General features: G+C 45.6%; 1 protein-coding gene across 1 annotated transcript; it reads right to left on the reverse strand.

Annotated features, from left to right (window-relative positions):
* Nucleotides 1-1,270: 1,270 nt before the first annotated feature.
* On the reverse strand, nt 1,271-12,509 carry RDH12 (retinol dehydrogenase 12). The gene is made up of 7 exons (XM_026489658.4): nt 12,280-12,509; nt 10,735-10,853; nt 10,098-10,253; nt 9,310-9,414; nt 8,047-8,256; nt 5,894-6,083; nt 1,271-2,909 (listed from the first exon to the last, which is right to left on the reverse strand). The coding sequence occupies exons 1-7, from the start codon at nt 12,345-12,347 to the stop codon at nt 2,807-2,809; spliced, it is 951 nt and encodes a 316-aa protein (XP_026345443.1). The 5' UTR covers nt 12,348-12,509; the 3' UTR covers nt 1,271-2,806.
* Between the last annotated feature and the right edge of the window lie 1,100 nt (nt 12,510-13,609).

Here is a 13,609-nt window from a genome sequence, read left to right on the forward strand (position 1 = left end):
AAACACATTATGTAAGGATTCTATATATTTTAAGGAACAATCTTTTGAATGTGTTAACATTGTGTTCTCTGTGAAAAAAGATGTTCCATAGAAGACACGTATTTAATAAAAATGACTATATTTGAATGTGTGACAGTGGAGGAACCCAGCCTTAGGAGCGGGTTTACTCAAGAGCCGTACACCACCAGTCCCAACCCCAGTGTTGTCTGGGTGTGGCAGCTGGAGTCAGCTCCTTGCAGTCCATATGTGTCTTTGTTTCTTCCGCCTACAGCCAGCCCCCTCTGACACACATGAACATCCCCACCCCAAACCCGCCCCTCTTGCCTCAATGTGCCACTGCTTATTAGCGCTTAAGCAAGCACACAGGTGTGAGTCCTCGTTCTCACACCCATGATCTGCTTGTCCTCCTTGCTGGGCAGAGAGGAGCTCTGCATGCTTGCCTTCCACAGCCCCCACTCCTGGTTTTTGATTTATGCTTGTCCCTCCAGCCCAGAGGACACATCCCGGATCATCCGTGCCTGCGTGCTCTTCACCAGCCCTATCTCCCACCCTTGCATGGTCTTCGCCCATTTTGTTTTTTCATCTCTTTTTTTCCCCTTTATTCTTCTCCAGGCTTTTCATTGGATCCAACAGCCTGTGAGGCACAGATTGTAAGTCGCAGTAGTAAACATATATTGGTTGCTTCCCCATTACCCGCCCCCCCCCACCTGCCCCTTTGCCCATTCATGTTCCTGGATTTTTCCTTGAGGGAATGTGTTGCTTCCTCCACCGTGGTAAGCAATAGAGCATAGCAATTAAGAGAGCGGATTCTGGAGTCAGACTACCTGGGTCCATTCCACCACTGACCAGCTGTATGAACAAAGGCAAGTACTTCACTTCTCCGTGCCTCATCAGTAAAATGGAGATAAAAATAGTACCTACCCCAGAGAGTTCATGTGAGGGTAGCTAATCCTAATTAATATAAGTGCTCTATGTTAGCTCCTATTCTTCCCCACTGGGTGGGGTGGGTGGGATGGCCCCCAGCTCAGGCGTGGATAATGATTGACTTAAGCCAATTAACTATTCATTCAGGCCAATGAGGCACAAGGAGATTTGCTGGGGCTTCAGGAAAGAAAAGTTTCATCTCTTTTCAGGACAGTTTCTCTTCCCCTGATTTGTACAAACCAACATTAAAAAGACAGTTGTGAGACAACAAGGGAAACTTGAACTCCAAGAATTAACTTACATTCAAGAATTATTAATATTCTCAGGAGTGACAACAGCACTGTCATTGTGTAAAAAAACAAAAGTTCTTATTTAGATACTCACATTAAGTATTTATGGGTGAATGTACAATGTCTGGAATGTGCTTGAGAATATCCCACCTCACCCCCAGAAAAAAACGTCATGGGGGAAATAGACAAAACAAGATTGACACAACGTTAACCATGTTGAAGCTGGATGACGGGTAGGTACATGGGGATTCATGATACTACTTGTTATGCCTTGATCTATTTGAAAATCTATGTAATACAAAGGTTTTATTGAAAAGTCTCCTTGCTGTGGAAGAAAAGGGCATTTTTGTTCCCTGGTTTAGAACTAGAACCAATAACATGACTTTTTTGTCAGTCGGGTGAAGATCAGGCACATGCGCACCTGCCTCTTCTTGGTGGACTTGAGCCCTTGAGGCAAGAAGCAGGTGGCAGAGGCAAGCATAGGAGAGGAAGGGAGGCCAGGAGAGAGAAGAGCCACAATTTTAGGTTGAGGGTTTATCAGGGCTGGTTTTTCTGCATCCATGTATCAAATTAAATGAAGTCCTATATTACCTCTGGCCTTAATCTGTAGTGGAGATCAGCATCTGTTTAAGTCCCCCTGTTACATCTTTGATGATAAAATGGGAGAGCTGGAAGAAACTAGAGAAAATATCCAACTGAACCATCTTATTTTTCACCTAGATGCAATATTGTAAGAAGGTTATAGGTGGGTGGGTAGGGTGAGATACTGCTCACTAAACTAGAAGGCTGGCTTCCCCACTTTGTTCCATTTCTCCCTGGCTACCCTGACAAAATAAATAAGGCAATAAGATGAATGCACTGTCTTTATTTTCTCTAAAATTTTAGGTAAAGAGAACTTTGTAGAAAGAAACCATCTATGTGATTGAAAATGAGAAGCCCCAAACTTAATCAATATTATGTTAGTTATATCTCAATAAAGCCAGAAAAAAAAATTTTCAACTTCTTAAAAAGAACCAGAAAGAGAAAATGGAAAGGTCCTGCTTCATACAGTGGCTCCAGGATGCTCAGAGAAAGAAACCAAAGTTGGTCAAGGATAAGCCAAGATTTGCCAGAGTTGCTCTAGCCTCCAGAGTTGTGACTAGTTATCTCAAAGAGGAAAGAGATCAGGCCAGAGTTTGGGTCTATAGTCCCTGGAGATATAGTATGTCCCGCTGACGCTCCTGTCATTTAGCTGGGCATGCTGGCTGGCGTTTCTGGTATTGGTGAGGAAACTGACCTAATTTCTTAGGCTCTTCTGCCATCCCTGTGCCCAGCCTGGCAATCTGCCCAGCCCTCCTGCCCAGGGAGGGCAGCTGACTCTGCAAGTCCTGGAGAAGAATGCTCCATAGGTATGAACATCTTGTGCCATGAACCAGCCTCACAAGAGAGTTGGGTGTGCAAAGGTTTCCAGAAGAGTCGGGAGAATCAGAGCAGGGTAGGATTCTCAACAGCAGCAAGCCAGGAGGATGGTCCTTCTGAGGTGGCCTTCTCCTTGGTCTCCTTTCAGTAAGGCATGCCCTAAGCCCAATAAGGCTGTGGCTCTTCCACCAGCTCTACTCCCACTGGATTCCTAGAAGCTCACAGCTGACATTCCACAAACGCTCGGCCGTTTTGTTATCTCGAGATTTTGGAGACACCCAGGCCTTCTTGCAGTCACTGGAGGGCAGAGAAAGAGCATAAACATCCAGGAGTGGAAAACAACAGTCTGGAAAAGTTGGTGGCCTCTTTCTCAGGATATGTTTCCAAATGTGTAAGATATATTGGATGAAAAGGAACTAATTGTATTGAAATGAAGTTTTAAAATATTTGAAAAACAGGTGCAGAATAGAGTAATACAGAGGCTTCCTTGTTAATATATTCTATAACAAGAGCTTGTGCTGGGTCTAACAGCCACGGCCCTTTGAAGTAATGGTGAGCAGAAGTGACACTGTAAGACATCTGCACCAACTGCCATGTGCCATGAAAATACTTAGTTTCATTGGTGAAGTATCACTGCTACTCCTGCAGTTTATGGCCTATATTTGTCATCAAAGGAAATGTTAAATTTCAGGTGGAGGTTATTGAAATTGAAGACACAATAATCTTCCCAACCAACTTCACAGACCCCTTGAATTCTATCTGCACACCCACCTGTGCCCCATGAACCCCCGCCTAAGCACCCTGTCTTCTTTTGTTTTGGAGGGAGCAGGGGATGGAGGAGGGGGCCAGATGGATGAGGAGGTGGGGGCAGAACACAGTGCTCATGGTGTTTTTCTTTAAGTAGTATTTTTTTAATTATAAAAGTTCTGTACGACACTTGGAAAATGCAATGCTGATAGGGAAGAAAAGCCTACTTACTTTTTCTTACCCTCTCGTTTGCTTTGTTTATGAATATAGACTTTCTCTCTTCCTTTTACACAGAACTGGGATCATATTGTATCTAGGATGGGGCAGGATATGTTTCTCTTGTTAAAAATGTATATTTTAGGGGCGCCTGGGTGGCTCAGTCGTTAAGCGTCTGCCTTCGGCTCAGGGCGTGATCCTGGCGTTATGGGATCGAGCCCCACATCAGGCTCTTCCACTGTGAGCCTGTTTCTTCCTCTCCCACTCCCCCTGCTTGTGTTCCCTCTCTCGCTGGCTGTCTCTCTCTCTCTGTCAAATAAATAAATAAAATCTTAAAAAAAATCTTTTAAAAAATGTATATTTTAATTATACAAGTGATAAAGACATGTGTGATCTTTAAAAAAATTTTAATGAGGAAATACCTGGATTAAAAGGTTAAAATCCTCCTTCATGCTCCCCTGACTCTTTCTCAAATTCCCTGGAAGTAACTACTACTTAGGGTTTGCTGTATATCCTTCCAGACTGTCTCTATGTATTTACAATGAATACTTATATAGTTCTGTATTGCAGTTTTTCCTCACAATATTATATCGCCAACATTTTCCCATTAATTGAATATCATTTGGAAATATTTTAGTGACTGCATAATATTTTATCACATACTTATGGCAGTGTTGTCAAACACCCAGATCTCAGGGTGGCATTGTCTGAGAGAAATGTGATGTGACCCACATGCATAATTTTAAATTTTCTAGTAAAATTTTTAAAGTATATTTTAAAGAGGAAAAGTAAATGGGTGAATTGCATTTTATTAATATATTTTATTTAACTCAACATAGCCAAATAATTTCAGCATGTAATCAATATAAAAAAATTATTAATGAAATACTTTAAATTTCTTTTTTCATACTAGGTCTTCAAAATGTGGTGCACCTTTTACGCTTCCAGCACACCTCAGTTTGAACGCGCCCTATTTCAGGAGCTAATAGCCACACGTGGCTAGTGGCCACCACCCTGAACAGCACAGCTCTGCAGCCAGACTGCCTGGCTTTAAATCCCAGCTCTACTACTTACAAGCTATATGACCTTAAGCAAGACGTGATTATTCTGTGCCTCAGTTTCCTTGTCCGTAAAATGTGGATAATATTATTATCTACCTCCTAGAGTTGTGATGATTATATGAATGTAAAAATATTTAGAAGAGTACCACACACTTTTGAGAGCTCAAGCAACGTTAGCTATTATTATTTACCCATTCTTCTATTTTTTTTTAAGATTTTATTTATTTGAGAGAGAGAGAGTGAGAGAGAGAGCATGAGTGCGGTGAGGGGCAGAGGGAGAAGCAGGCTCTCCGCTGTGCAGGGAGGCTCATGACCTGAGCGGAAGGCAGATGCTTCACCAGCTGAGCCACCCAGGAGCCCCCATCCATTGTTTGGTTGTTGGACACTGAGGTTGTTGCCAATGCTTCACTTCATAAACGGTGCACCAGGGGCACCCAGGTGGCTCAGCTGGTGAAGCAGCTCAGGTCACGACCCCGGCATCCTGGGACAGAGCCCCGGGTGGTCAGGGTCCCTGCTCAGCAGGGAGTCTGCCACTCTCTCTCCTTCTGCCCCTCCCTTCACTTGTGCGTGTGCTCGCTCTCTATCAAATAAATAAAAATCTTAAATAAATAAATAAATAAATAAATAAATAGTGCGCCAGTGAACAACATTGAACAAATGGGACAGAATAACAGATTGGGATGGATCAAGTCATGGAATGGGAAGGAGATTTAATCTTGGGCTTCCTTTTATTCCCAACCTCTGCTTGCCCATTGTGTCTGTGGCGAGATTCAACAGTGAAATGTCTATTTCTGCATTCCAACTGATGGTGCCAATCTTGGCACCACTGGGAGACAGTTCACTGTGGAGAGAGGTGACCTTGCCCCAGTGCTTTGTGCTAAATGGTATTAAAGAATTCATGAAAGGAGTCAGTCAAAAGCTTCAAGGAGGAGAGAAAGGATCCAGAGGGCCTGTTAATGTTCTTTGCGAAGCATCACCAACAGGGACAGTCCTTTCTAACAGCTCTCAGAAAGCTACAAAGCTTACCTAAAAATGTGGCACACAGATATAAGACAGAAGCATAAAAGCGACAGCTGCCAAGTTTCTGATGTAAGCTCCCTTGGAAAAGTAACAGCACTTGGTTTGCAGGCCCAACCCAAACCTGGGTTCCGTGATCGGGCACCAACTTGGCCGCTAGGGTGGGGTGCAGAGCCCAGGGAGCCCTGCGCCTCACCACATCCCCAGGGGATGGAGAAAACCAGGACCGCCTCCGCGCACCTGAAGTACTTGCCGGTCAGCGGCTCAAGGCCCTCAGCCAGAGCACAGTGCAGGCTGGTCTGCGCCCCCTCCCAAGCCGACTTGATGAAGGGGGAGAAGATCCTCCAGAGCAGGCACAGCAGGAAGGAGTGTCGGACGAGCTCAGAGCTGACGATGCCTGGGTGCACAGCATAGGTGGTGACGCCTGTGCCTAGGGCAAAGGAAGCGGTTAGTCTGGGGGCACATCCAAGCCCAAGGAAGCAGCTCACCTCCTGCAGCGAAATGCACAAATGAGCAGAGACTCTGAGAACGAAACCCCAGGTTCGGAAGGTGCCTCTCCTAGCCAGGTAGAATCTGAGAGTAATTAACTGATCTCTCCCAGGAAGATCTACAGCCTTCTCAGCCTTCTGTGCTTCACAAGGAATGCTTGACCGAAGGTCCTTCTATTTCAACATCACTTTTACTCTGTGGCCTAAGTATTAATAACAGAAACAACCACATGTAGTAGCAGTAAAAGGAGGAGAGGAGGCCTATTAATTATTAACAGTGGTATCCATGAAATTTCTATAGAACGGGCTCGGGGGAAGCAACTAGTTGGAAGGCAGGAGGCTAGGACCTCGCTCTGAGTTGCAATTGCTGGGCAAGTGCATTTTATGGGGTGTAGATTGAGGGAGGTTGATGGAGGTTAACATGACCCCGAGGCACCCCCTGGTGCCTCTACTATCTTTGGTACTTGTTATGAGCAAGGGCTGTGCTATCTGCTTCACGGGCATTATCTCATTTCATTCTCAGAGGCTTGGAGAATGCCCATTCACAGCTGCGGAACCTGAGCTGTCATCACAGAGAGGCTATGTAAACTGCCCAGTCGTACCTAACAGGCGGCAGGGCCAAGGGCTGAACTCTGACGAAGAGTAAAGAGCATAGATTCCGGAGCTAGACTGTCTGCATCTGAGCCCTAGCTCGGCTAGGAAACTTGCCTGGTCAAGTTTCTTAGTATGTCTGTGATGAGCCAGAACTAGCTCCTCATTTGTAGAGTGGGGGAAAACTGCCTCAGGAATGTTGTATGAAATGAGTTTAGACATGTATAATAAAGGGCACATACAAAACCCTCAATTATTATTATCATTATTCTTTCTTCTAATAATTACCTTATTCTTCTACCTTCTGCACTCTGATAGTAAATACCATTGTTCCCAGACTCTGACTTATTCCAGGTGGCAAATGGTTCCCAGATTTGCAGGTGTCAAAGCCAGCAGCTCGGCGAAAACTTCAGGGGAGCACAGAATCATAGGATTAAGAGAAGACTCCCTCATTGTACAGCTGAGGGTATGAAATCAGGGGAAGTTAAAGGGACACGGCCATGTCCACATGTGGCTGCTGTGTGGTCAGACCCAGGGGCCGACATCCAGCCTGAGCTGTCTGACTCCAGGCATCGGCAGCTCTGTTCCTTAACTCACCAAAAAGAACCTCAGCAGATAGCACTCACAGAAAGACGCACCCTGCACTTAAAGCGGAGTTCCCACATTCCAGTCCTGACTCCTTCACTTGCCATATAAGCTTGGGCTGGCCACTTCTTTGAACCTCAGTTTGGATCCACAAAATAGTAATAATAGTAACTGCTCTGCCTCTTACAAGAGTTTGTTGTGAAAAGTCAAATGACATAGTAGATAGGAGATAAGATGTGACCTAAATGTAAGGTAAAACAGAAAGGGGAATGAACCATGAGAGACTGTGGACTCTGGCAAACAAACTGAGGGCTTCAGAGGGGAGGGGGTGGGGGACTGGGATAGGCCGGTGATGGGTAATAAGGAGGGCACATATTGCATGGTGCACTGGGTGTTATATGCAAATAATGAATCATGGAACATTGCATCAAAAACTGGGGATGTACTCTGTGGTGACTAATATAACAAAATAAAAATTATTTTAAAAATAATAATAATAAAAATAAATGTAAGGTAATTTTATAGATTCCTAACCCCTGTTCCATTTTAAGCTTCGAGAAGACAAGAATTGTTTTTAGTCTGTTTATAATCTCATTCTCCTTAGTGTATAAATCTACCACTGACAGGTGCATGGTTGACATCTTGATTTCAGAAGTTTCTGTGAACCTCTAATCTAAACAGAAGACCTTGCTTTTTCTATCTTAGCCCTGGCCCTTTCTCTAGACATACCTTGGAGCCTCTTGGCCAGCTCACGAGTAAAAAGCACATTGGCCAGCTTGCTGTGGCAATAAGCCAAACTTCGGCTGTAGTACTTCTCGCTCTGGAGGTCATGGAAGTGAATCTTGCCAGCATGGTGAACCACTGATGACAGGTTTACCACCCGTGCAGGGGTGGACTCCTTCAGCCGCTCCAGGAGCAAGTGGGTGAGAAGAAAGTGGCCTGCGAGGAGAGCCAGAAAGGGAGATCGAAGAGTGGAGTGGTAGCCCTGGCTCCGGGGGTGGAAGCCGATGGTAGGATTTCAGCATTAGCTCACTATCTTCTGGGTATGAACAAATTTTGATACTGTGATAACTCAGTGCAAATGATCGGTCATCTGAGCTAGTGTATTCCTCAAGGCAAGGCCCAGAGCTCGACTACAGGTAAGGCAATAGACTTAATCTGTATTTATTTGTCCCTCTGCCCAGTCAGGAGAAATGCCACCTGCTGGCTTATGACCACCCTTCAGCCGTGATTACACAACTGATGGTCCAGGTACATTCATGTACAGAAGGAAGGATGGAATAGTCAGGGGAAATAATTTGCCTACGACCAGAGAACATGTTCCATGATCTCCTCACTAGAGCTATCACCTTGAATTCTGAACCCCAGCCTCATTCATACCTTAGGTCCTCAAGGTCTGCCTCCTCCATTGTCTGACCCTTGACTTGCTTGGCCCTCAGTTACAGATGTGACCCTCTCCAGCCGAACACAGACTACTGTACCCACCATGCCTGAACCTGCTTGGCAAGCCTTGCACTACCACAGACCCAGCTGAGAATGACATTCTTCTTCCTGGTATCTCCCAAGTTCTGGGGTTTCTTAACGGTACAGGTAGGAGGATCTCGCTTTTCTGTACTGGTCAGTGGAAAAATAGCAAAAAACCAGTATGTCCAGTGTATTGGAATCCTGGGGTCTATGAGGACCACTAGAGATTCTCAACACTCGTATAGGGTCATCTCCGTACAGAAAACAAGATGGGGTTTGTCTTGCTTTTCAATCACTTGAAAATACTTATCTGGGCACCTGGGGGCTCATTTGGTTAAGCAGCCAACTCATGATTTTGGCTCAGGTCACAACCTTGGGGTCCTGAGATCAAGCCCTGCATCAGGCTCTGCACTCAGTGGGGAGTCTCCTGGAGATTCTCTCTCTCCCTCTGACCCTCCTCCCACTTGCAGTCCCTACCTCTCTCTCTAAAATGAATAAATGAATCTTAAAAAAAAAAAAAAAACTTACCTAGGTGGTTGACTCCCAAGTGGCTTTCAAAGCCATCAGCTGTCTTAGAATATGGACACATCATCACCCCTGCATTGTTGATCAGAATATGGAGATGCTTTTCCTCTATAGAGCAAAAACCAAGAAGACCCTGTAGTTAGCAAGGAGCCCACTAGCTGCCTGTTGCAATCATGAGTATTTTCTCCTTGCCCTCGGATCTATCTCAGTGATATTTAATAAACGCTGTCATTGGGTTTCTAAATTTAGCTACTGATATCTTCCTGGACACCACTCCATTCATTCATTCATTCATTCACTCATTCATTCATTCATTCAACAAACGTATACTTAGTACCGACTCTGGGCCAGGCCCACTTGGCTAGGCACTGGACATATAGCCATAAAACAAGACAGACATGGTCTCTGTCGTTCATGAATTTCACAGGCCTTGGTGGAAACTAGTCATTTTCCAAGATACAGAAGAATTCTGGCAACAGCACTTCAGCTAGTGCCTGTGGCCCCAGAAGGTTGATTCTCAGGATGAGAGAAGAGACTGACATCAGGGCCACACCTTGATGCCAAGGAGCAAGCCCAGACAGAGAGCCCAGCTTTCTCATTGCTGAGGAAAAGGGTGATAAGGATCCTGCCCAGCTCGTCCACCACCAAATCCTCGCCCTGCCGGTTCAGGTGGCAGAACCTGTCCAGTGGGATCCATGGTGGCTCTGATGTAGGGTCCCAGGTGGCGCAGGGTGGAGCAGCCACTCCCATACCCAGCTTCCTGCTTTTCTGTCTACTCACAGGGACCTTACCTGCCAGAAAGCCCTCAGCAAAGGCTCGGATGGATTTGGTATCAGATAGGTCCAGTTTCCGCACCAGCACCTGGGAGTTCTTTGTATCAGCTCGGATTTCACTGGCTGCAGACTCCCCCTTCAGTACATCTCTGCAGGCAATGTATACTCGGGCTCCTGGGGCAAAATGAAGAGAGGGCAATGCGTTCAGACCCAAGGCTGAAAAAGAGGACTGTAAGCTTGCGACTACGGGACAGAGCATTCTCCCAGCCCAGCCATCCCTAAACTGTGAGTGGCTATGTTGCCACCTCAGGATTCTCATAAGTAGAAATGCTCAGTCCCTTTGCTGTCAGCTTAACCCGAGGCTGGAAACCTGGTTTTTACACACTGGTATTTAATGTTTCTTGGTACCTCCTTTTAGAATAACTGATTTGACCAATATTATGCATGGACATATACACTAGGGAAGGAGAAGGGAGGAAAGTTCGTTTAAGAGCACAGAGTGAGTTGGTGTCAGAGCTGGACTTGAATTCCAGGTTCCTTGAATTCCTAGCCAGAACCTCCAAGCCCAGAAGGAAAGACAAGGAAATGTGGACAGAACCCCCAGTGAGAAAGGCAGGAGGCACTGTCCTATGAACACGAGAGGGGAAGGACTTGCCTCTGCGAGCCAGCTCTCTGGCCGTCTCCTTGCCGATGCCCGTGTTGGCGCCAGTGATCACCACTACCTTCCCGGGAAGCTGCACATTTGATCTACAAACCCCACCAGCAAAGAACTTCCTATAGGCAAGGGAAACAAAAGCATTCATGCACCATCCTTCCCAATTCCAGGCCGAGATCAACATAAAATCCATCCAGCTCAAAGAGAAATTTCTTTAAGTTGTCATCAAGAGACTCAAAGAAGCTAATCTTCAGGGGACACTGTTTTCCCACTAGGCATCCTGCTCAGCAGCTCAGGTTGGAAGGTCATGTGCCCAGAAACTACAAATGATCATTTGGACGAACTGAATAAGTGCTCTTGAGCCAGGGCCAATGGAGACCTTCCTTGTGAGATAACACAGATGCCTAGCTCTCATCTAGAGGTTCCCAGAGGTCAGCTTCCTCCTCTAACCTGCATTCAAAACGTATGGGTGACGAGCATTAGTGGAATCAGGGGTCCTGAGCCCTAAGTCTTTAATAAGCATCAACAGTGAGTAATTGATTAACAGCACTACAAATACGGCTCTTTGGCTTCTTCTCCAGTTTTAGAGAGCCGACATCTTCAGAGGTTTTCCGCCGTCCTACTAGATTCCATTCTAGCCATCTGCGCACAGAGAGAAACTGACTTTGTTCAGATGTCTGTGCAGAGAGCATCCTCTCACATAAAGTTGACTTGACAAGTTCCACAAAAGAGGATGGGAGCAGGGCAGAACTAACATTTCCTGAGCATCATCTGACTGCCAGACACTAGGCTAGGAGCTTTCTGTAGAGAAATTATTTTAATCCTCTTGACCACTCCACCATTAGCCCCATTTTACAGTGGAGAAGACTGAGGGTCAAACAAGTTCAAGTCACTTGCTAATGGTGGCAAAATTGGAACTTAAACCCAGGTTTCTATGCCAGGACCTAGGGCAACAGTCCGTTCCTGGTATGTTCATTTAATCTTCTTTATTGTCAGCAATTTTCAAATTTTTCACTCAGAACACACATTTCTATGACACCTTCAGACATCCCACAGCAGAAGACCCATCCCAAATCATTAGTTGAGGGTAGTTTCAAATGTAAGAGAATTGTTTCCTTTGCAAAATGCCTGGTACTTAACATTGAGTCCCTCAGCAATGACCTCCCATAGTAACCCAGCAGGGCCACCTTGATCAGAGGCAGGGAAGAAAGGACCGAGGGACCTTCAGAGAAACCCAAGGGAATAGAGTGAAAGAGCAAGCACTCCCACCTCAGTTGTCTGTCAAGCGATTTCGTAGGGTCAGCTGTCCACTAGCCTCAGCATTCAAACAAGCCCTTTCTCTCCCAGCCTCGGGTGCTTCCTTCCCGTTTTCCACCAGATGTTCCTAACGACCTCCTTCCTGCTTTTTCTGCCCTGACCTTCCCTCCCTCAGCCTCCATCCCTTTCTCTTCTTTCAGCAGCTGAGAACTCATCTACTTACAAGCTCCATGTCTCCCAATCCAGGGCTTTGCAAAATATTCCATGAGTTACTGAAATAAGACAAACCTGATGGATGGAGCTGTGAAGTACAGGAAAGAAAGGAAGGTGGTGAGCAGCCCCAAGACAGCCAGCATCGTTTCAACTTCTTTAGTTGCTGCTGCTTTAGCAAAAGCAACTTGGACTCCAAGCCTGGTTCAAGCTCCTGGTCTGAATCCAACTCCTGGAGGCTTTGCGCTGCCTGTCCCTCCTCTAGCTCCTCTCGCTCCTGGGTGCTCAGCAGCAGCCTGACTCTATCTAAGCTTAGCCCAGAATCCTATTTAAATCCGAGAGCTGTCGGAGCACAGCCTGCTGGGAGATGTAGTCCCCAGGGAAGAGAACAGTGGAAAGAGCAGAACCTCACACTTACTGGCAAAGGGAATGAGGGAAAAATAGAAAAACTACCCGCTAACTCTTCACCCTCAATTATTTCTCTTATCTAGGGAGCGTGTTCTCCCAACACCCCCCCATCCCCACTCCTGCAAGACAGAATATTTTTAACTTTAGCAACTGACCCAATGACACTTGGAATACAAGTGTGATTAAAATAGGAAGAAAGAGAAGGTAGAAACCCCCAGAAGAGAAGTCAGGAGGGTGGTTTCCCTTGGTGGAAAAAGGGTAGAGACTGGGAGGGGGCACGTTGAGAACTCCTGTGGAGATAAGTGTTCTGTTCTTTGAGGTGGGTACTAGTTAGAGAGGTGTGCTCACTTTGCGAAAATTCATTGAATTATACACTTGATTTGTGCATTTTTCTGTGTTTTATGTTATACTGCAGTGAAGTTAACACATATGTGTATGTGCCAAGGAAAGAGTTTCAGTGCATGGACTCTAGAGTGGAGTTGCTGGCTCAGATCCGAGCCGATCTACTTACAAGCTCCACGGCCCTGTGTAAGTTTCTTCACTGTGCAATGGGTATGGTAAAAAATATATACCCACCTGTTTTAAGTATTAAATTAATTAAATAGGTAGAAAATTTGAGACAGAACCTGGCATACAGGGAATACTGTGAAAGAGTTGGTTGTTTTGATTAATTGTATTGATTCCTGTCTCCTTTGCTATCCCACTTGCTTTATTCGAGGGTTTGGGGCAGAAAGCAAAGAGGTCATGAATGGGAGTAACATTTCAGTTGGATGCTATTATTTACTTTAGATAGGCTCCCAATGCAGGGCTTGAACTCATGACCCTCAGATCAAGACTTGAGCTGAGGTCAAGAGTTGGGCACGCAATCGACTGAGCTGCCCAGGTGCCCCTCAGTTGGATGCTATTAAAGATGAGCGAAAACACAGGACAAAGCTATCAGAGCCCTCTGAAAAAAGGAAAGTACATCTTGTAACCTCAATTCGGGATAACTTTGTACTAA

The sequence above is a fragment of the Ursus arctos genome, unplaced genomic scaffold, assembly GCF_023065955.2.
Source record: "Ursus arctos isolate Adak ecotype North America unplaced genomic scaffold, UrsArc2.0 scaffold_25, whole genome shotgun sequence".
NCBI lineage: Eukaryota > Metazoa > Chordata > Mammalia > Carnivora > Ursidae > Ursus > Ursus arctos.